This window comes from Delphinapterus leucas, chromosome X, assembly GCF_059928025.1.
Source record: "Delphinapterus leucas isolate spDelLeu-1000000601 "Yukka" chromosome X, BTC_Dleu_Yukka2, whole genome shotgun sequence".
NCBI lineage: Eukaryota > Metazoa > Chordata > Mammalia > Artiodactyla > Monodontidae > Delphinapterus > Delphinapterus leucas.
In genome coordinates, this window is record NC_143150.1 from 40,001,556 (window position 1) to 40,025,644 (window position 24,089).

The 24,089-nt window shown below is 37.1% G+C and overlaps 1 protein-coding gene across 1 annotated transcript in view; it reads right to left on the reverse strand.

Annotated features, from left to right (window-relative positions):
• Positions 1 to 24,089, reverse strand: part of DNAAF6 (dynein axonemal assembly factor 6) — a 54,789-nt gene that overhangs the window by 22,384 nt on the left and 8,316 nt on the right. Inside the window, 7 exon segments of the mRNA XM_089904901.1 lie at positions 302 to 398; positions 3,321 to 3,426; positions 10,563 to 10,626; positions 14,875 to 15,000; positions 20,859 to 21,058; positions 21,305 to 21,451; positions 21,601 to 21,763. Of these exon segments, the coding sequence (XP_089761027.1) occupies positions 302 to 398; positions 3,321 to 3,426; positions 10,563 to 10,626; positions 14,875 to 15,000; positions 20,859 to 21,058; positions 21,305 to 21,451; positions 21,601 to 21,763 (903 nt within the window).

Here is a 24,089-nt window from a genome sequence, read left to right on the forward strand (position 1 = left end):
TGGGACAGAACTAGGATGAAAGAAAATTCAGTCCAGATTGGGCAGTTTTATTAGGACTAGAAGTAGTGCGTTATGTCATATGATTCTGTTTATTTGTAAATCTTATCCACATGTGTAAACTTAGTTTATTTTGTACATGTTTGCCAATTTTAAACTGTCTATCCTATTATTCCCTTAGTACCTCAAACATAGCAACCACTATTTTTAAAGGGTTTACAGCCTTGCCTATGGCATTATGTATACAACAGTCAATTTAACTATAATGGTCAAATGGAAAATGGGGAAGAGGGGAGAGGCTTACCACTAGATCCTTACAACACGCAGTTGAAGGGTCCTTTCTGGTCAATCCCAGGAACATATCTTCAGTTCCCACCTGCTGTTTGAACACAATTTCATATCTGAAAAAAAAGCCAGTGATATAGAGACTCAAATGAAAGAGCAATTTCCTGTCACAGAGCAGAAAACTAGAAACTTATGAGGACATGCTATTACAAAAAATAAAAGGACAAAATAAATAAAGTGCTTGCAGTTTTTCAGGCATGTAGCAGAATATAAGGGAAGAAAAGTCTAGAAATTCAGTCAAAAATACCTAACACTGTCAGGATTTATGTTGTGTATACTGGTTTCTAAAAATAAAGCTTGACTATTTCAGAGCTATACAAATAAAATAGATTGAGGGAACTTCTAATAAGATTCTAATAAGAGTAAAAGCAGAAGAAAAAAGGAAGGTCCTTTCCTGGAAAACAATGGCTCAGAAGAATAGTGAGCCCATAATCCAGGGTTTGATGGATAGATGGAAACATTCCTCTGTTAAATTTAAGCCTCAGAGTAGAGTTAGAAAATCCAGGTTTAGTACTCTTTCTGTCATTAACTGTGTGATCTTGGTTAAGTCACAAACTCATGTGCTCAGCTTCCGGATTTGTACAATTTATGGGAGGGGGTGGGTTTGAACTAAATGATCTCTATTGTGTTTTCTACCTCAAAAATTCTACAGTAGAAACACTGGTAGTGTAGTCAGCACCGGTACAACTATAGTGTTTAGAATCTAGTCCTACAGAATTCTTAGTTCAGTGAAAGGTTTTCCTGGTATTTCACCTCACACATGACAATTCATAAATCTTTCCTTGCCCCCAAATTTGGGACCCCAGGGATAGAGTGGTTTATAGAAACCCCCAGCCATAATGAACTATATGTTTTTAATTTTAATTTTATTTATTTATTTATTTTGGTCGCACTGCACAGCATGTGGGATCTTAGTTCCCTGATCGAACCCACACCCCCTGCACTGGAAGCACAGAATCTTAACCACTGGACCGCCAGGGAAGTCCCTACCCTATCTTTTTAGATGGAATGAAGTAAGTAAACATTTACAAATATTTGAAGGAAGATTTGGTATTTGACTAGATATAATGAATGAGAGGAAAGCATCAAAGATGATGCTGAGGTTACTCGCTTGGGTGACTGGGTGAACAGTGAAGCCACTAACTGTGATTGGGAATGTAGGTGGAGGGGAAATGGTGAGTTTGGTTTAGGGTGTGTGGAGTGTGAGGTGCCTTGGGACATCCAGGCAAATGTATATAGTAGGCGGTTGGAAAATTGTATCTGGAGACATTGAACTTCTGACCACTTGCAAATAGGAATGCCCAAGGATGAAAGAGGGACTTCTCTGAGTTGGAATAGGGCTAACAGTAAATAGCTATTTGAGATAGGACACTTTTTTCTTAATAGACTGTAACAGCTACCAGGTATTCACAAAGGTGAAGCCAAGTTAAAACAAAACAGAAAGATATTGATCTATATGCCCAGGACTCCCACATGGATTTGCTCTAGCTATGCTTTCCTCTCATTCATTATATCTAATCAAATACCAAATCTTCCTTCAAATATCTCTCAAATAAAGACCCTCATATTTCTCTCCAAGGCCAGTGACTTAGCTCAGGCCCTTATTATTTTATATTTGGTAACTTGTGATTCTTCTTTTGTGATCTGCCTGTTCACCTTCTTTACCCATTTTCTTCTTTACCAATTGGGACAGTTCGAAATGTATTTGCATAACATAGAAAATAGAGATTAAAAAATCTTATAAAGCAATTTTCTTCATATCCTGACTGGAGTTCTTGTTCATTTAAAGCTTTGAGGGATATTCTTTCTACAGAACATCAAACATCAGGATGAAAAATTAAAATTTTCTCAGATTTGGAGCTTGCCACATATGGATGTTTGACATTCATTAAACTATGTGACAAATGAATGACTTAAATCTTACCTTTCATAGGGATGTGTGGGCACTGTATAGACATAACCTGGGATTCACTCCCTTCATACTTAAGATGCAGACAGAAATGTTTTAAAATCCCCTTTTTTTATGAGGTTTACTTTTTTTTACATTGTTTATTTGAAAGCTGGATACTTTTTTTCTACTTAATTATCTGCAGTCTCCCACTGCTTCTATTTTCAGAACTGACATAGAAGATAGAAGCATCGTTTATTTTTTTTTAAGCATTGGACACAGTTTTACAGTCAGAATTAGAAAAGTTCTCAGGTCATTTGCCATAGAAGTTTTCAAGACATTATAAAGCACACTATAATTTAATAAATATTGCCTTTGTTTTTCAAGCTATTCTAAATATTCAAACAAGATTTTATTTTAAAATACATATTTAAAGCTTAGTGTATTTAATCATTAATTTCAATTATGTATGTAAACACACTTTAATCCTTAACAGTATGAGTGATTTCACTTATTAGTATGAAAGGCTTTTTATGATAATTCTAAAATTCATATTTATAATTTCTACTAAAAGGCTAGAAAGCAAGCCTTTAATCCTGCTTGCACAATATACTAAACATAATCCTAAAATAACTAGTAAATTAGTCCAGGTAACAGCTGATAATTGGTGGCAGAACATAGCCTTTTACTAAAATTGTGGAACACTGAGTAATTAAAAGCAAGTCTTTGATACAAAAACATGGCATAATAATTTAGTTTGTATGAATGCTTGTAATTTAATGGGCTGGTTTTACCCACTGTTACTTCCACATTATACAACTAAATGATATTAAATATAAATTGATAATGGAAATGACTACTTTTCACTTTTTGTTAGATAATAACTGAAAGAAAGGTATTATGTCTTAATATTTGTTTCTGCTCTAGAAGGAAAAAACTCAACAATTACATGTGCCTTCTGTGTGTCACCATAGTTTTACCTTTTATGTGGTAGAAGTTACATTATGAATCTTGTCAAAAACAGACTGGTATCAGATGACACATCTAACTTAAACCCCAAAAAACATGTTCCTGGCTTCATTTGACTTACTCTGGTGTTTCTCTAATATCCCACACATCATGGTGCTCTGCCCCTTCTGGAACCTCCTCCGGATTCCAGATGTGCTCACTATTTTCATCACTTGTTTGAGGGATGACTGTGAAGAAAGGGAAGATAAAGTTGAAGTTTTTGCCTGTTTTACCCCTTGAAATTTCTCCTGTTCTTCTTCACACTAAGTTTGGGATCACTGAAGTGAAATATTTTCTATTTGTAATCGCTAGCTTGGTTTTTGGTCAGAGAAGCTAAATTCGTAACAATTGACTTAAATTTTTAATCAACACACAGCCAATACATTGAAGAGTTGTAATAATAATTGTAGAAAATTTGGAAAAGACATATAAGCAAAAAGAAGAAAATAAAATAATCTACAGTCTAACCACCCAGAGATGATCAATGATAGCATTCTGGTGTACATCTTTCCAGTCTCTCTCTCTCTCTCTGTATATGTGTGTATATCTATATCTATATCTACAGAAATATATATACATATATGTGTATATACACATATAAAACATATAATATATAAATATTTAGTACATAAAATAACATATTGTGTATAAAATATATATTATATACAACATATATGCAAAGAAATATTACACATTTTTTCAGAAACAAATAGGATCATACGTAAAATATTTTTACATAAAAGAACAAATCAAACATGCAATCAATCTGATTTGGATAGAAATACTTTATCTTGCCTTGTGTTTTACTATTTAAAAGTCCCTTGATACCTTTTCCGTGCAAGCCTGACATAGTTCTTTAAAAATATTATCAGTGAAAGAAACTGAAAACAGTAGAGACAATGATCATTTTTAATCCATTATTTTCCTCATATAGACATGGGCTCTAAAGAAAATCTCTCTCATTTGTCCTTTATGTCAACTGAGCACATGCCTGGGGTTTCTACGTGTCATATTTAAATGTTTGAAAGTAAATGGGGGCTCACACCAATGAGTACTTGCCAGAGCAGTTGCTGCCAGTGTCTTCGTCCCCACAGTGAGCCACAGCCACCCCCTGCCTCCTCAGGAGTCCCTCCAATAGTAGCAGTAAAGTTTAACCATTCAGAGGACCTTCAAGATGGCGGAGGAGTAAGACGTGGAGATCAACTTCCTCCCCACAAATACGTCAGAAATATATCTACATGTGGAACAACTCCTACAGAACACCTACTGAATGCTGGCAGAAGACATCAGACTTCCCAAAGACAAAAAAATCCCCATGTAACTGGCTGTGTGGCTGAAAGGGTCTTGGTGCTCCAGCTGGGTGTCAGGCCTGAGCCTCTGAGGTGGGAGAGCCGAGTTCTGGACCACCAGAGACCACCTGGCTCCACGTAATATCAAACGGCGAGAGCTCTCCCAGAGATCTCCAACTCAACGCTAAGACACAGCTCCACTCAACAACCAGCAAGCTCCAGTGCTGGACACCCCATGCCAAACAACTAGCAAGACAGGAACACAACCCTGCCCATTAGCAGAGAGGCTGCCTAAAATCATAATAAGTTCACAGACACCCCAAAACACACCACCAGACGTGGCCCTGCCCACCAGAAAGACAAGATCCACCCTCATCCACCAGAACACAGGCCCCAGTCCCCTCCACCAGGAAGCCTAAACAACCCATTGAATCAACCTTAGACACTGGGGGCAGACACCGAAAACAATGGGAACTACAAACCTGCAGCCTGTGAAAAGGAGACCCCAAACACGGTAAGTTAAGCAAAATGAGAAGACGAGAAATATGCAGCAGAGGAAAGAGCAAAATAAAAACCCACCAGACCAAAAAATGAAGAGGAAATAGGCAGTCTACCTGAAAAAGAATTCAGAGTAATGATAGTAAACATGATCCAAAATCTTGGAAATAGAATGGAGAAAATACAAGAAGCATTTAACAAGGACCTAGAAGAACTAAGGAGCAAACAATGATGAACAACACAGTAAATGAAATTAAAAATTCTCTAGAAGGAATCAATAGCAGAATAACTGAGGCAGAAGAATGGATAAGTGACCTGGAAGATCAAGTAGTGGAAATAACTACCACAGAGCAGAATAAAAAGAAGGACACTACATAATGATCAAGGGATCAATCCAAGAAGAAGATATAACAATTGTGAATACTTATGCACCCAACATAGGAGCACATCAATACATAAGGCAAATACTAACAGCCATAAAAGGGGAAATCGACAGTAACACAATAATAGTAGGGAACTTTAACACCCCACTGTCACCAATGGACAGATCAACCAAAATGAAAATAAATAAGGAAACACAAACATTAAAAGACATATTAGACCAGATAGACTTAATTGATATTTATAGGACATTCCATCCAAAAACAACAGAATACACTTTCTTCTCAAGTGCTCATAGAACATTCTCCAGGATAGACCATATCTTGGGTCACAAATCAAGCCTTGGTATATTTAAGAAAACTGAAATCGTATCAAGTATCTTTTCCGACCACAACGCTATGAGACTAGATATCCATTACAGGAAAAATCTGTAAAAAATACAAACACATGAAGGCTAAACAATACACTACTAAATAACTAAGAGATCACTGAAGAAATCAAAAAGGAAATCAAAGAATACCTAGAAACAAACAACAATGAAAACACGACGGCCCAAAACCTATGGGATGCAGCAAAAGCAGTTCTAAGAGGGAAGTTTATAGCAATACAATCCTAACTTAAGAAATAAGAAACATCTCAAATAAACAACCTAACCTTACACCTAAAGCAATTAGAGAAAGAAGAACAAAAAACCCCAAAGTTAGCAGAAGGAAAGAAATCATAAAGATCAGATGAGAAATAAATGAAAAAGAAATGAAGGAAACAATAGCAAAGATCAATAAAACTAGAAGCTGGTTCTTTGAGAAGATAAACAAAATTGATAAACCACTATCCAGACTCATCAAGAAAAAAAGGGAGAAGACTCAAATCAACAGAATTAGAAATGAAAAAGGGGAAGTAACAACTGACCTGGCAGAAATTCAAAGGATCATGAGTGATTAATACAAGCAGCTCTATGCCAATAAAATGGACAACCTGGAAGAAATGGACAAATTCTTAGAAATGCACAACCTTCCGAGACTGAACCAGGAAGAAACAGAAAATATAAACAGACCAATCACAAGCACTGGAATTGAAACTGTGATTAAAAATCTTCCAACAAACAAAAGCCCAGGACCAGATTGCTTCATGGGTGAATTCTATCAAACATTTAGAGAGAGCTAACACCTATCCTTCTCAAACTCTTCCAAAAATATAGCAGAGGGAGGAACAGTCCCAAACTCATTCTATGAGGTCACCATCACCCTGATACCAAAACCAGACAAATATGTCACAAAGAAAGAAAACTACAGGCCAATATCACTGATGAACATAGATGCAAAATCCTCAACAAAATACTAGCAAACAGAAGCCAACAGCACATTAAAAGGATCATACACCATGATCAAGTGGGGTTTATCCCAGGAATGCAAGGATTCTTCAATATATGCAAATCAGTCAATGTGATACACCATATTAACAAATTGAATGATAAAAACCATATGATAATCTCAATAGATGCAGAAAAAGCTTTTGACAAAATTCAACACCCATTCGTGATAAAACCTCTCCAGAAAGTAGGCATGGAGGAACTTACCTCAACATAATAAAGGCCATATATGACAAACCCACAGCCAACATCATTCTCAATGGTGAAAAACTGAAACCATTTCCACTAAGATCAGGAATAAGACAAGATTGCCCACTCTCACCACTCTTATTCAACAGAGTTTTGGAAGTTTTAGCCACAGCAATCAGAGAAGAAAAAGAAATAAAAGGAATCCAAATCGGAAAAGAAGAAGTAAAGCTGTCACTGCTTGCAGATGACATGATACTACACATAGAGAATCCTAAAGCTGCTACCAGAAAACTACTAGAGCTAATCAATGAATTTGGTGAAGTAGCAGGATACAAAATTAATGCACAGAAATTTCTTGCATTCCTATACACTAATGATGAAAAATCTGAAAGAGAAATTAAGGAAACACTCCCATTTACCATTGTAACAAGAAGAATAAAATACCTAGGAATAAACCTACTTAAGGACACAAAACTCCTGTATGCAGAAAACTATAAGACACTGATGAAAGAAATTAGAGATGATAGAAACAGATGGAGAGATATACCATGTTCTTGGATTGGAAGAATCAATATTGTGAAAATGACTATACTACCCAAAGCAATCTACAGATTCAGTGCAATCCCTGTCAAACTACCAAAGGCCTTTTTCACAGTACTAGAACAAAAAATTTCACAATTTGTATGGAAACACAAAAGACCGTGAATAGCCAAAGCAATCTTGAAAAAGAAAAATGGAGTTGGAGGAATCAGGCTCCCTGACTTTAGACTATACTACTAAGCTACAGTAATCAAGACAGTATGGTACTGGCACAAAAACAAAGCACAAAATCAGTATGGTACTGGCACAAAGAAATATAGAACAATGGAACAACATAGAAAGCCCAGAGATAAACCCATGCACATATGGGCACTTTATCTTGATAAAGGAGGCAAGAATATACAATGAAGAAAAGACAGCCTTTCAATAAGTGGTGCTGGGAAAACTGGACAGCCACATGTAAAAGAATGAAATTAGAACACTCTCTAACACCATACACAAAAATAAACTCAAAATGGATTAAAGACCTAAATGTAAGGCCAGACACTATAAAACTTAGAGGAAAACATAGGCAGAACACTCTATGACATAAATCACAGCAAGATCCTTTTTGACCCACCTCCTAGAGAAATGGAAATAAAAACAAAAAGAAACAAATGGGACCTAATGAAACTTCAAAGCTTTTGCACAGCAAAGGAAACCATAAACAAGATGAAAAGACAACCCTCAGAATGGGAGAAAATATTTGCAAATGAAGCAACTGACAAAGGATTAATCTCCAAAATTTACAAGCAGCTCATGCAGCTCAACATCAAAAAAAAAAACAAACAGCCCAATCCAAAAATGGGCAGAAGACCTAAATAGACATTTCTCCAAAGAAGATATACAGATTTCCAATGAACACATGAAAGGATGCTAAACATCACTAATCATTAGAGAAATGCAAATCTAAACTACAGTGGGGTATCACCTCACACCAGTCAGAATGGCCATCATCAAAAAATCTACAAACAATAAATGCTGGAGAGGGTGTGGAGAAAAGGGAACCCTCTTGCACTCTTTGTGGGAATGTAAATTGATACAGCCACTATGGAGAAGGGTACGGAGGTTCCTTATAAAACTAAAAATAGAACTGCCATATGGCCCAGCAATCCCAATACTGGGCATATACCCTGGGAAAACCAGAATTCAGAAAGAATCATGTGCCACAATGTTCGTTGCAGCTCTGTTTACAATAGCCAGGACATGGAAGCAACCTAAATGTCCATTGACAGTTGAATGGATAAAGAAGATGTGGCCCATATATACAATGGAATATTACTCAGCCATAAAAAGAAATGAAGTTAGAGTTATTTGTAGTGAGGTGGATGGACCTAGAGTCTGTCCTACAGAGTGAAGTAAGTCAGAAAGAGAAAAACAAATACCGTATACTCACACATATATATGGAATCTAAAAAAAAAAAAAAGGGTTCTGAAGAACCTAGGGGCAGGACAGGAATAAAGACGCAAACATAGAGAATGGACTTGAGGACACAGGGAGAGGGAAGGGTAAGCTGGGACGAAGTGAGAGAGTGGCATGGACATATATACACTACCAAATGTAAAATAGATAGCTAATGGGAAGCAGCCGCATAGCACAGGGAGATCAGCTCGGTGCTTTGTGACCACCTAGAGGGGTGGGATAGGGAGGGTGGGAGGGAGAGAGACGCAAGAGGGAGGAGATATGGGGATATATGTATAGGTATAGCTGATTCACTTTGTTATACAGCAGAAACTGACACAACATTGTAAAGCAATTATACTCTAATAAAGATGTTAAAAAAAAAAGAGAAAATAAATAGGCATGCTAAATCCCAGCTTGCATTTGTTCCAACTGTTGCGGCAGCAAATGGAGACCCACATTAGGTGCAGAACATTATTTTGATTACTGTTAAGCATTCCCAGAAATGCACCTGATTGTCAGGTTTTCAATTCTGCCAGTTCATTTGAAATGATCTGCTTCCATCTAGCATGGGCTTTGTAAAGCATAATTACAGATTTATATATAATGTTTTACATATGACTCATTGTTCTTAGAATTTAGAGATTATTAGACCTACATTATCAGAAATACAGGCAGCACAGAAATACATCCAAATTTGAACTAGTCTTCTGTGAAGTGAATATCTCTTGAATAAGGCAAATAGACTCTTGAGTATGTAGAATAACTGAAATTTTAAAATTGTCCACTCAGACCTCATTTTAGTCATTATTAAACATTTTTCCAGACAAAATCTTTTACAATTACCTAAATTGATGAGAGTACTTCATTTCCTCTCCCTGTCCACCCTTTGGTAACTGTGATCACGACCAACAGAATTACAGATTTCTACATTTTTAAAGATGTGCAAAATGTTCAACTCTGTGAAAATGTATAGGCCAAAATGCTGGGAAAACACCCCAAAAATATTTATTCTAGTTTACTGGACCCGTGACTTTATAAGTTACCCCATGGGCTTTAATTTATAAGCTTTTCAACTTAAGATAAAATTGTGTAGTTATTTGTTTCATTGTGTTCTCCAAAGGACTATTAGCTCAACGGGGGCAGGGAACCTTTCTATTTTGATCTCCATTGTAGTCTCAGAGATGATCATACTACCTGGTACATAATTAGCTCTCAACAAATATTTATTGAATGAATTAATGAATTCTGTGAAATTGCCAGAATATAGCAGCACAGAACGTGAAGAAGTTAAATGTCATGGTACCTAGACCCTAAATACTAAAAAAGTTATCTAACCACATGTGACTTTCCTGGTTTTCCATCTCAGGAAATATGCCAAAAAATGTGAATAATTCAAGGCAAATTAACTTCCATTACTAGAAAAACAACTTACCTGCAACACTAGAGTAAAAACAATATCTTTATATGTAAATAGTTGTTCATCGTTCCCACAATTATTTGAGTTCAGCTTTGATAAGTGCTAGTGTTAGTTAGTACTACTCTCCCTATCATTTTGCTCCCAAAGAAAAGATTATACTGATTATATTGATCTATATGCTTTATTAAATAACTTACCTTTAAGCGCTTCTGTTTTTGGGGGTCCAATATCCCCAGGACCCATTTCAGATGAACTATTTGACTGGAGGAGAGGAAAAAAAGTCCAACATTCTGTAATTACTACTTGTATAACTTGCATGACCAGTGATACTTTAAATTTGATAAGCTTTCTGTCTACAGTTTCATTAAGCTTCCCAGTTTCATTATCCATTGCTATTATATAACCAAGAGAGAGATGTCAAGTATTATTTTGAATGTGTTTTCCTCGTCCTTTCAAAAAGTATTTGGTTTAATAGACCCCAAGGCAGAATTGATCTTTGATCAGACTAAATCCCCAGTTCCAGCCCAGTGAATCATGTATTCTTGGGGCTAGGGAAATGAGCCACATTCAACTCTTTGAAGGTTAGAACCAAGTGTTAGAATAAGAGCATCGACCCCTTTGGGTTTTGGCAGTTGTCTGGTCATAGTTAGATGGGGGACAGAAGTATGGGAAAGTTTTATAGAAATAAAAACAAACCACTAAATAGAGTCTAAGTATTTAGACATCAAACAACTCATTCAAAAGTCTTGATAATAGGGCTTCCCTGGTGGCCCAGTGGTTGAGAGTCCGCCTGCCGATGCAGGGGACACGGGTTCGTGTCCCGGTCTGGTAAGATCCCACATGCCGCGTAGCGGCTAGGCCCGTGAGCCATGGCCACTGAGCCTGCACGTCCGGAGCCTGTACTCCACAATGGGAGAGGCCACAACAGTGAGAGGCCCACGTACTGCAAAAAGTCTTGATAATAGCTTTTACTTCTTTCCACTGTGGATATGAAATACTTCTTCGTCCCATCACCTCATGACACTGAACTAGTGGATTTAAACAGCAACGCCAGATTAATAGTGTCAAATACATGCTGAACCACTTCAGTCTTCATGCAAGTTCAGGTTTATTTTGCCATCTTCTGTACGAGCAGACATACCCACTGTATGGGACAGGGACAGCAGACATACTGCCCCTGTCTCACCAGTAGAAGAACAGTTTTCTTTTTTCAGCTAAGCATAACACACATTACACCATCAGTATAGCGGCTACCACCTTATTGGTCCCTGTCAGGAGTTCTTTGCTACTTCAAGAAAATCCCAATTTTTTTTTTTTTACTAATTGTTCTTGCTGATGTCAGACTCTGCAGCTCCAATTCACTCCATTGTTGGCAGTCAAAACTTCTTATTGCGTGGTCCTGGCAAACTAGCACCTCCAAGTCTCCTTTTCCAGGCCCCTGCCCTTATCTCCCAAGACTTCAGACAGGTACACAAGTTATAATGTCCTGTTTGGGCAAGAGGAATAGGGTCTGTCCTTGAAAGCTGGTGGAAAATCTCATCTGTGTCTTTTTTATGCTAAATTATTCCAACAGCTATAAATTATAAATTAATCTGTAACATCTCAAAGGTTTCTGAGACGGTAACTATTGCTTTCCAAAAGGTGCTTCAAAAGTGCTATGTCTGCTGTTAAGGTGTTACAGGCATTTTTATGCGAAAATCCCAAGACAATATTCTGTACATTTTTTCTTTTAAATCACTAAAGTCATGTAAACTTGCAGTGCTTTTCTTAAGTTATTAATCACCAGAATATTAATACTACTAATAGTCAATCAGGATAAAGCATTTTTTGGAACCTGAGGGCCTCTTGTTTTGTTGAGTGCTTCCTTCCTCAGCAAATTAAAATCCATAGAAATAAAAACTTGAACATTCCTGACAAAAATTGGTATGCTCTCCATGGACAGTGATGATTGGATCAGTATATCAGAACAGAGGAGGAGTTTCAGTTTATTAACTTAATGAAAATAAATGATTAAAAATAAAATTTTCAAGTGAAAAGATGGATCAGGATAATAAAAACATTAAAAACCATCTGGCAATTGTTTCTATAAGAATATCATTTCAGCCTCTACCATGAATCTACATCCAATTATCCGAGCAATTTATCATTGCAATTCATGCCACTTTGCAATATGTAAGAGAGTTAGAACATCCTTGTTACGTTGTCTGTGCAGAGTGGTAAACCTTATTTCCCAAGGTCTTAAGATCCCCTCGTGAGACAACAGACATACTCCCTTCCCAATCTCCTATATTCTTAACAATTCTTGGTGGGGATAGTGTAAATAAACCAATGTGTATGCAACAGTTCTAAATGCTGTTTTCAGTGAGTGTATTTTCAAAAACACATCGCTCTTGTAATCGTTCTACAGTTCCCAAGATTAATACATGTTAAAAAATGAAAAGCCATTTCTCTCCTGGAAAATTTAATAGTTCATTAGAAACATTAATTTTTCTCACACTGTTCTGATACCCCAATTCTATATCCTCTAATGATATCTGTACTGTGGTGGCTGAATGACAAATTATCTCGAAATTGCTTATAACCCAGATATACAGAATCATACATTATTATAGTAATTTTCCTCTATATATTGTACAATTTGGTAAAATGATTCTAGTCTCTCTATTCTCATAAGCACTCATCTTTCCCCTGGAAACACCTCTAGATGCAAATAAACATCTCCATACATAAATGCCAAAGGAAAGAGGCTTTGTAACCAGGGGAAATTCTTATCTCCGAATCTGTTCTAGTTACAAGTTCCACTTTCCTTTATTCCACATCGCTGTTTCTCTATATGACATACTTTTATCTATATGACATAATTTTACCTTTTCTATACTTTTTCTATATGACATAACTTTACCTTTCCCAGTATTTATCATTCTATTTCAGCTAAGGTAGCAAAAACGAGTTTGCCTTCCCAAACTTATTGATATATTGCACTTAACTTTTTCTTCTGTGTCCTATTTGTTGTATATATTCAATGCTGTTACTAATGGCCTGCTTTTTCTTTCCTTCTTTGGCCTCTACTAAGAATTTTCCCTGACTAAAACTTCTTGGTTCCTAATCCTGGCTCCAAGCTGACTCAGTTCCCCTCCTCTACAAATTTTATTTCCATTGCATGTCTTACTTGATTCTGCCCTGTTCCACATAACTTCTTCCTGGAGGGTGGAAGCTCAATCCAGTGTCAATCTGGTTGACACTGGATTGGCTGCCTATTTAGATTATACTACTTGTTTTTCCACACTATGGCAAAAAAGAATTTGGGGAGGAGAAAATTGATATGTATGTTCATGGGAGATGGTTTATTCATGGTAAACTGGTCATGATAACAAAGAACATTAAAATAGTTTAAAGCAAATTGATATATTCTGCTACAGTACGAGACTTTTAAAAATAAATTTATTTATTTTATTTATTTATTTTTGGCTGCCTTGGGTTTTCATTGCTGTGCGAGGGCTTTCTCTAGCTGCAGGGAGTGGGGGCTACTTTTCGTTGCGGTGAGCGGGCTTCTCACTGCGGTGGCTTCTCTTGTTGCAGAGCACAGGCTCTAGAGCGCAGGCTCAGTAGTTGTGGCATGCGGGCTTAGTTGCTCTGCGGCATATGGGATCGTCCCGGACCAGGGCTCAAACCCCGGTCCCCTGCATTGACAGGCAGATTCCTAACCACTGCGCCACCAGGGAAGCACCTATAGTATGAAACTTCTGCCGCAAGTTTTGTTTGCCTTCACATAGGCAGTCTGATAGCCAAGGTTTGCTAATATCTAAGGAGGAGGAGAATGGAGAGCAGGGGGTTACATGGAAGTATTTTGAGTATTCTGAGCATACTGGCAGTGACTGTGGAATGGCCAAAGGTCAATTCATGCAACTCTCCTACCCAAAATGAAGCCCATCTTGCTGCTGCAAGCCTCCCTGAGGTTCCCTGTCCTGACCCCAAATGCTATTCAACTAATTAGATTCCACAGCTCTATCTGAGCCGGAAGTCAATTTTAATAGGCTGAAGCTAGTTTGTCCCCTTATTTGGCTCAAAATATTTTCTGTTCTGCTTTCATGTGTAGACAAATTTTTTTAAATTAAGGGTTTTGGGGGCCTAATTAATATTGTCTAATTAAAATTATTTGTTTTATAGAAATATTGTCTAGGCTTAAAAATCCTAGCTATCACTCTTTGTAATGGTTGTCAAGCATTCTTTGGCCATAAATATAAATGACAAACATTTTGAAATGTGGCTATTGCTACCATAGTTACAGAACTATTTTCCTATTCAGTGTTCAGGTAGTTTAGAAAAAATATAATTATGTTTGCTAGAAATGTACTAGAGGTTATACTCTCATGCATAATCAGTCCTGCAACCTCCTGTGAATGTATTAGATGACAGAGCCCTGCTCCCACAGCAAGGTTGGAACAAGTTGTTCAAATACAGTTTCACAACTTAGTGTGATCAGAACTAATTCATCTGTAAGTATACAACCACCTGTCCGGACTCAAAGTCATCCTCTTCCGGATAAAGCAGCTTAGAGAGAGCCTGAAGAGCTGAAGCTGAGGAAATGGTTTCCATTTCCATATATTCGGATTCCATATTTTCAGATTCCATATTCTGAGGAAGAAGATAATAGAAAGAGGTATTTTAGTCTTCTATTTTATTTAAGACATGAAGATTTTTCTAAATTGTCATATCTCCCTCCTTTCCCTGGGTCACTCCATTATCTCTTATTCCTCCTTGAAAATCCTTGTAAACTCCTTCAAATATATGTATTTTGCTGACTCACAGACCTGGGGCAGCAAGTAAACGCAAGTATACAGCTTGCTTTATTAAAACTTCGTGCTCAATCTAACAAGCATTTCTTGAGTACCTACATAGTGGTTCTCAGATTTTAGTGTGTTTAAAGGTCACTTGGGGAGTTAGTTAAAAATGCACATCCTTAAACTCTACTCCAAGAGAAAGGGTTTGTCAGTGTCATGTAGAATGTACATTATTATTTGGAAACATACTTTTGTAGACTACCTTTTTATCTGTCTAATATATGCTGTCTAGCTTGTATATTCCTATTTAGTGAACTGAAAAGGATGTTTGTTGGGGGGAATATCTCAAGGAACTTTACTCAGTTCACACTTTTGCCTCAGGCAGGCCGGTATCTTCTGCTTTATTTAAAATTTTAATCAACCCTTGATGATGCCTTGCATTATATTGCTGTTTGAGACCTCTAGTGGGTTGGTTCATTAACTTTAGTGAAAGTTCACACAAAATAAATTGCTTTTTTCTGATTATAATAGTGATACTATATATGTCTATTGTGGAAATTTTAGGAAATAATACATTAAAAGTAGAAATAAGAGAATCACAACTACTTGTAATGCTACCAACCAGACATCAGTCTTTTAAATAATCTCTACCGTTATATTTGGAGTAGGAATTCAGGATCTTTAAAAATCTTGGGAGTGTCACACTTTAATGAATAACCTGAATAAAGACTGTAGAATTAGGCCTATTGTTAGTGATTTGGGCATAAATATAATAGGAATCTTTTCTACACTTCTGCTGATATTTTTTGAATATTATTTTAGAAAATTAATTCACAGGAAGCTTTTCTTTAGTGCTTTTATTAAATGATCCACTAAAATTTTTGTGTTGTGCCTAGAACAGTAATACAAAGGAATTCTCAAAAGTGTGCTGGTACAATCACCTCTCAAAATCAATCTGCATGTAAATGGTGTTTTACAAACCTTTTGTTTTACTATTATATTTTACCATTATCTTGACTTTCCTTTTTAAAAAGGAAAACTGATCTGAATGCTTATCGGAGATGTCAAGGGTACGAAACAAATGTTAAATTGCCCTATAGATCTAGCACAGAGGCAAGTATATCATAGTGGTTAAGAGTAAGGGCTCTGGAGTGATGTTGCTTAGATTTGTATCTATCGTTTACTTCCTAGCTCTGTGACTCTGGGCTACATCATTTAAACTAATAATGATGTCGAATAACTTAATGATAAAACTCATTACATTGAAAACTCATTAAATTGGAAAAGGTGAAATAAGAGCCGATTAAAACAGTCTTCTCTCACAGTATGGTCTGGTAGTCTGCTATGGAAATGAATAATTGACACATTAAATTAAACAAAGAGGCTTCTGTTTATATTTTTAAAGTCCTAGATGATTATGTGTTCATTAAATATTTACTTAACATTAAAAGCAAAAAGTTTATTGAAACATTTTTTACCTTTGACAGTGAAAGGGGAAAATGGATCCAGATATCAGATGCAATGATATAAATGGTATTTTGAATTGAAATTGTACAATGAGACTTTTAAAAAACAAATATAGCCAAAATTGTTTTACTATTCCAGCATTACCTACCTTACAATATTGTTGTGATGGCCGTATTATGCACCATAGGTAAAAGAGTTTGCTGAAATATGAAAAGCTTTATAAAAATATCATTATTATTTGGCACATAGTGACAGCACCCACAGGTACACGATGATGAGGCTTGCTAGAGCTTAATGGTGGGCTGGTGAGAAGGGAAGAAACTGGAACCAGTAGAACTAACCCAGAAGAAGGGTATTCAGAAGTGCCAAATATAGCATCTGAGTTAGCAATCAGAGCTGCTATTCACGCGTGCTCATGGGCTTGGCAGTGACATGGCAGCGAGAGTTTCAGGACGTGAGCAGTGTTTCGGCAGAAAGGTTGAATAGCCATGGTTACAGGCAGGCCTATTTAGGTAAAGTAGGATCCTGGTCCATAGGTGGGGGTATAGGAGGCAGGGATTCTTGAGTATTATGGGGGAGTCGGCAGCTAGAGGAAGGTTCAGAATAAGGCTGGGCTCAACATCACAGCTATAAAAGAGAAAAGGAAACAGGCACTCCATCAGAGGCTTTCTAATGTCCCAGTGGAGGTTACGAAGGAAGGCTGTGGTTCAGTAAGTACACTGGATACTGTATTTAGGAAAAGCAGATTAATTCTAAATCCCCATCAGTTGGGAAGTAGCTCTCGCCTGGTTCTCATTTGGTAAGAGGCAGGGCAGTGTGGGCGGTGGGAAGCTACACCTAGAGGCTGAGCGTCTTCAGTAACCGGAGCTGGCAGGTAGTCAGCAGTTGGTGAATACTGAATGAAGCATGACTAAATTCATACGAATGTTGATTTCAAAATAGTCACCTTGGAAGGTTATACATTGATGTAAATTATGCTATCAATGCTCAAAATATTTTGGAACTGCCTTCATATGTATCACCAAGAAAACAGGTATCACTGTGGTATCACTCAGTGTGATTACACATCAGATTTGTCTCCAAGTGATTTCTAGATACATCTAGATATCACATCTACTTTCAAAATATGAAGATTTAATACTTTGAGGATGTTCAAAAGAATGTGCTGCAAGCCTCAAGGCGATTCTAAAAGAGTAGCTTCAGTAATTTGAGCAATAACAACAGCATTAGAATAAGTGGATAGCCTCCCAAAGTGACTGCTTTGAAGGGAATACCACTCCTTGGGATGTAAGACAAATCATTCACAATAATTTATAGTATGCTCTTTATATCTGAAGTATATTAGGAATCAGACTTTTTAAATTCCAAATTATGCTGGCATACAATGGCATAGGTTCATACTTAGCTAAATTGGAGTAGAAATATCATAATAAAATTGGCACTCCAGCAAAAATAATTTTTGCCATATCAACCATAATAATCATCTATAAACACAAAATAATAAATCACGACAAGTTTGTTGATATTGTATTTTGACAAACAAAAGAATCAGCAATACTTTGTAAGTAACTAATCAAAGAACTCAAAGTATCAAAAGAGAAAAACAACGATCTGAATTTTTAGAAAACTATATTCTAAATTCAATGGAAATGAAGATTCTACTAGCTTTTTTAGAAGTCTAACAAATTAAGAATAATTTGTTAAACTATTAAAAACATATTAAAGTTCATTTGACAAATACATAACATCGGAAAAATTAAAGCAAGATGCCTTTTTATGAACTATGCAGTGTTATTTATTTGTAGGACTATCTTTTATTTGTAAATTTGATATAAAGTTCATCTTGAGCCTGACAGTCAAGGTCCTTCAGGATTTAACCCCAACCTAATTTTCTGCCCTTCCCTCCTATTATTCTCCTACCTGTAATCTGCATTCTGTTAAAAACCGAACTGCTAATTAAACATACCCTATAATCTCCTGCCTTTGTACTTTGGAATGTATTCTTCCTTTTGCTTAGACTACCCAGATAGTATAGTGTAGTGATTAAAAAAAAAATTCTGGAGCCACACTGCCTGTTTGAATCTGTCATTGCCACTTAAATAGGCCAAGAATAAATTTAAGGCAAATTTAAGCAGGAACTTCATTTTAAAAATATATTGCTAAATCTTTTATTTGAGATTTGGTTATTTAGAAAGTAAATTTTCTAGACCCTTCTTTTTTCTCTCACTCTCTTTTGCTAGGCCAATTCCAGTGGCAGAGTTTTCTAGACAGTGCTTTTAATTTTTTCCACATCAACTTGAATCCTTAGGGCCTTCATAGGTGATTGGGGTATCTCTTTCGGTACTAGCCACAATGAGCTAAAGAGACAGATGCTTCAGAACCAGCTCTTTACCAAAACATTGGAGCCATTTAGGGACTAAACAAGCTCAACCAGGATGACTCCAGACTCACGGCACCATAACAATAATATCAATAACCCGAGATTAAGTCAGACTCTAGTTAAGAGGGCTGGGGTCTCAGCAGGAATGGCTCTTCGACCTGAACTAATTGGAGAGAAGTCTAGGTTAAATTAGTGAAAATTCTGAATTACACACTATTCAAAAAGAAATGCCATTTTATTAATTCAAATTTATATAGCAAATAAAATCAGGGTAATAAAGAATCACCAAATAGTATCATTTGGGAACTTGGTTAATAGGTAAACACATATCCCTATGTAGAGTACTGACTGCTTATAGCTGAATGATTTCAAAGTATTAAAAATTCATTTACTCTCTTAAATAAAATTGGCATTTCTTCTGCAACTTTATTTATATAGTACCTTATTTAACAATTCCTGTATTAAAATTCTTCTGAAAACACAAAAGTAAACATCATCTATGCTTATGTCTGAGTTAAATTATAATATACTGGTTGGTTTTTTCTTACATTTTTTGACAACTATACACATCAATGATTCCCTGACTATTAAAACTAATTCATTTTGACTTGTTTTTACAATACCAAGAATAATTTCCTTTTTTAGGTCTCTAACTTTCACTGCTATCGAATGTACCAAGTCATAAGTAACTATGGGGACTTAACAAGAGTTTTTGTTACAAATTTAAAATATATTTAATGGAAGATGATTTTTGAAAGTACCCGGAATATTTCATAAACCTAAATGTCAAGAAATGAGCCTCTTGATTTAATATTTCCTCTACCCATTATTCTTTGTTTTAGCCAAACTTAATACACTTGCCAACAATTTTTTTGTTTCTGTCTCATTCCCATACTCCACCTCTATCTAAAAAGGAGTTGAGACAGCTCATTTTCCTTCAGGCCTTTGAAATTTTCTCCCCAAGTCAACAGGCCTGTTTTCTTCATTTCTTCAGGAAATAGTCTCTGTTCTGAATGCCTGTCACAACAAGAAGCTCCTAGGAGAAGAGGCCCCTACCTCTCTGCTCAAACTCTGTACTCTCCCCTCACTCAGATTTTATTTTTTTGTCACAGTCCCTTACCTTTTGACGGGTACAGTCCAACGACATATAACACTTACTCTCCCAATCAGCCCTTGGTGAGTAGCAGGTTTGGTAGGGACAAGTAGGCTTTTGCACACCACGCTCCAGCCCCCCAAGTGCGGTCTGACTGCTTCTCACTCCTCAACGAATCTGACCAACTGCGGTTGCAACTCTCAGGCCACAGCGTTCACATTCCGACACACAGGGCATTGTCCACGAAATACAGGCCATTTTTTTCAGCCTGAACAGCGTTATACCCCCTAAAAAATATATCCCAACCAAGGCAACCTGGTCCAAGACAAATCATGCCTGTACATGTAAAACAGAAGATAACAGTGGCTACTTCAACTTAGAGCACCCTGATCTACCTACAAGGAAATAATAGTTTTCACTCTCAAATTAGCGTTACAACAGTAAGTGTATGTAAGTGTCTAGAGAAAAACGTCGGGAAGGTTCGCATGTTCATTTTGGCCTTCTGACATTCCATCCGCATCCATCCCTTGTCTGGTAAAACTGCCCCATCTCACTCACATTCTGATAGACTGAGTTTTGTTAAAGCTGAATCCTGCTTCTAGAGCGTCTAGGGCAGGGGGATTTAGAGAACGGGTCTGTTCTATCGGCAACTTGTGGCTATTTTAGGGTATCTCTCAGAGCCGTAAGTATCTAGAGTTCTCCCTAATTTCTCTGATAGCTAAGGCATCTGAGGACCCCTTCTTTCCCCCTCCTAAGGTTCGGGTTTCCTCACCTGGGTCAGTTTTTGGGTGGCTCTTTAGGATCCAGAAATACACTGCGGAGAGCTCTGCGTCCCTCTGTTGCCTGGGTAACAACGTCGTTTAAGATCGCCGCCAACCCCCACCTCCAGGTTCCCGCTTGACTTTCCTGGCCAACCATAGAAGAGTGTCCTTTGAAACCTCACGAGAAGTAACCAATCCGGGCGCGTGCCAGCTGTGGTCAATGGCCGCCCTTTCCAGTTAACTAGGTCGACCCCTTTTAAGCCTGGGTCTCAGCATCGCTCCAGCGGAGAAGCGCCCACTGCGCAGGCTGGCTCTTCTCGGCCGCAGAAGTTCCGAGTCCGCCTCTCTGGCCGCTCCGCAGTTTTAACTGCCTTCGCCTTTACTTCGCAGCCACCAGAGTTACCGCCACCACCGGTTTTCGTTTGTTCAGGAAATCAGCGGGCTCCCTCACTGTTACTTTCTTCCTGCACGTGTATTCTAGATCGGACCGCTAGTTGTCCAGCAGATCCCGAACAGCGTGGGCAGAAAGGTAGGCTCGGTGGCCGGGGGGTTTGAGGAGGTTTTGTGGCGGCTCCACACACGCTCCCCACGCCCCCTTTCCGCGCTGTGACAGAGACACGTGTTGTGGTTCCGTCCCGGCTCAGCGCTTGTGTGTGTGTTTGTGTCTATGTGTGTGTAGGGTGGGATCGCGCTTTTTTTCCTCTGCTGTGGGCAAGCCTTCTGGATCCGGAGCCCCAGGGGGAGCACCCCTACGGCTGCCAAGCAGCTCCAGCGAGGCACCGGCTGGAGCTACGCGTCGCTCCCACTCACGGGAACGTCGCCGGACCCGGTGCCCCGCTTTTCCCGCTTTGGAGTGCAGAAACGCTGGCGCGGCGCCAGTTTGCTCTGCTTGGCAATCGGAGTGTTTGCACTTGGCCTAGAGGTACAGTTGTGACCCTAGTTTCTCAGGAATTCCGTGGCTTGGTTTTAAATAAAAGGGAAACAGAATAGATGGCTTGATAAATGTTTGGAGTATTCAAAACTGATTAGCTATACATATAACCCCTTCCATGCCCTCAAGAGGAATCCTAACAAGAAGGCCAGGAATCTGGACCTGAGCTGTGAATTTTTGCCCCCTTGGATGTACGGATTTGCCCCTGTAGGTTTCTCTGTGCTGGAGTAGCAGTCATCAACCACAATATGAGTTAGGTTGAATGTATTTTTTTAACTAATAAATATGGACATTTTCAAAAGGATATACTCTAAAAAATATATGAATCATAGCATATTCAAGCAGATTCAAGTGCCATAATAACACTCACGGTGATTAGCTTTCTTTTTGAATGTCTTTTCCAAAGATTATATGAGTATGTATTCATTTGTAATTTCCATTTTTTATAAAGGAAGCAATTAAGTTGATTGGGAGAATAAAAGCTATAATTGGTCTGTATTAGCACATTCCCCCTTTTCAAAGCACACAGGTTGTCTTATTTTCTGTCATTCTAAAACATTAACTAGACCCTCTTTTTAAAATTATAAAGTATTTCAGACAGAAAATTACAGACTATTTATACACCATCGTCCATGTACCCACGAAAGATTTAACAATTGTTAACCTTTTGCCATATTTTCATTAGATATTGTTTTTTTTTAAAGAACTAAAACATTACACTAAAACTAAACATAAAACTAAAACACTACTCTTTGTACCCCTTCCCAATCCCAGAGATATTTGTTCTTCTGAAGTTGTTAAATATTTTTCCTGTGTTTTTAAGTGCACTCAAACATAGGTGGCCATAAATGATTTGTAATATATTGTTTTGTATGTCCTTTGACATTTTCATAAATGGTATACTGTACTTACTCTTCTGCAACTTTTTGGGGGTCAACGTTGTTTTTGAGATTTGTCTATACTGATAAATGTAGATAAAGTTAGTTATTTTAGGGGGGATAAACTGGGAGATTGGGATTGACATATACACACTACTATATATAAAGATAACTAATAAGAACCTACTGTATAGACAGGGAGCTCTATTCAGTGCTCTGTAATGACTTGTATGGGAATGGAGTCTGGAAGAGAGTGAATATATGTATATGTATGTCTGATTCACTTTGCTGTACAGCAGAGATTATTAACACAACATGGTAAATCAACTATACCCCAATTAAAAAATTAATTTAAAAAATTTAAAAAATGAAATAACACATATATAACTCACATAAATACTAAAATGTGAAGTGACTTTTATTTTTTACACAATTATTTCAGTAACACAGAAATATTCAAAAATGCTATCTTGCCATTTAATATGTACAGTTTTCATAGGTTTCTCCCGGTAGACTTACTGCACAATCCAGGAATAAAGCTTAAAACAGAAAGTCATTCAGGAGTAATAAAACCTAAATTAAGAAAAGAAAAAAAAGTTGCTTTTATTGCTGTAAAGTAGCCCTCATATAACTATGCCCCTTAAAAATATCTCCATTCCACTATTGTTGTTGGACATTTAGGTTGTTTCAAGTATACAAATATTCACATAAATCATACCACTAAAAGAGGTACCTAAATTAGGCAAATTCATAGTCACAGAAAGTGAAATAGAGGTTACCAAAAAGTAAAATAGAGGGGCTGGGGGAGTGGGCAATGGGAAGTTATTGTTCAATGGGTGCAGAATTTCTGTTTGTGGTGATGAAAAAGTTTCGTAAATATTGAATAGAGAGTGGTGATGGTTAAACAATGTTGTGAATGTACTTAATGCCACTGAATTGTACACTTAAAAATGGTTAAAATGGTAAATTTTACATTATATTTTACCACACAAAAAAATTACAAACGTAAGAATTATGCTTATTTTTCAAAGGCATACCTTGAAAAATATACTTGATGACTAGTTTTTTTGTGGAGTAAAGCCCTGAGAAAAGTGAGATTTATTTTAAAAAATAAACTTGAATTAAGTTATATTAGCCAGATCTATTTTTCCTTGTAAAATGATATTTTTTTGAAATCTTTAAATGACTACTATTGCTTCATGCTTGTATAAGATTTTTATGAATACTAGTATGCTTCAGAAGTTTCCAGTTTTTCATTTGTTGTTTTTTTTTTTTTTGCTCTTTTTCTCCAAGGTTTTGAGGGAGGATTCTTCTAAAAGTGAGTAGGCCTTGAGGCTGTACTTTGCATTTGAATGCCATTCCTCTTTCATTTCTTAGACTAGTTCTCTCCAGTGATGTACTCTCTTCTTTCTCCTCTCCCCTCTCCTAATCCT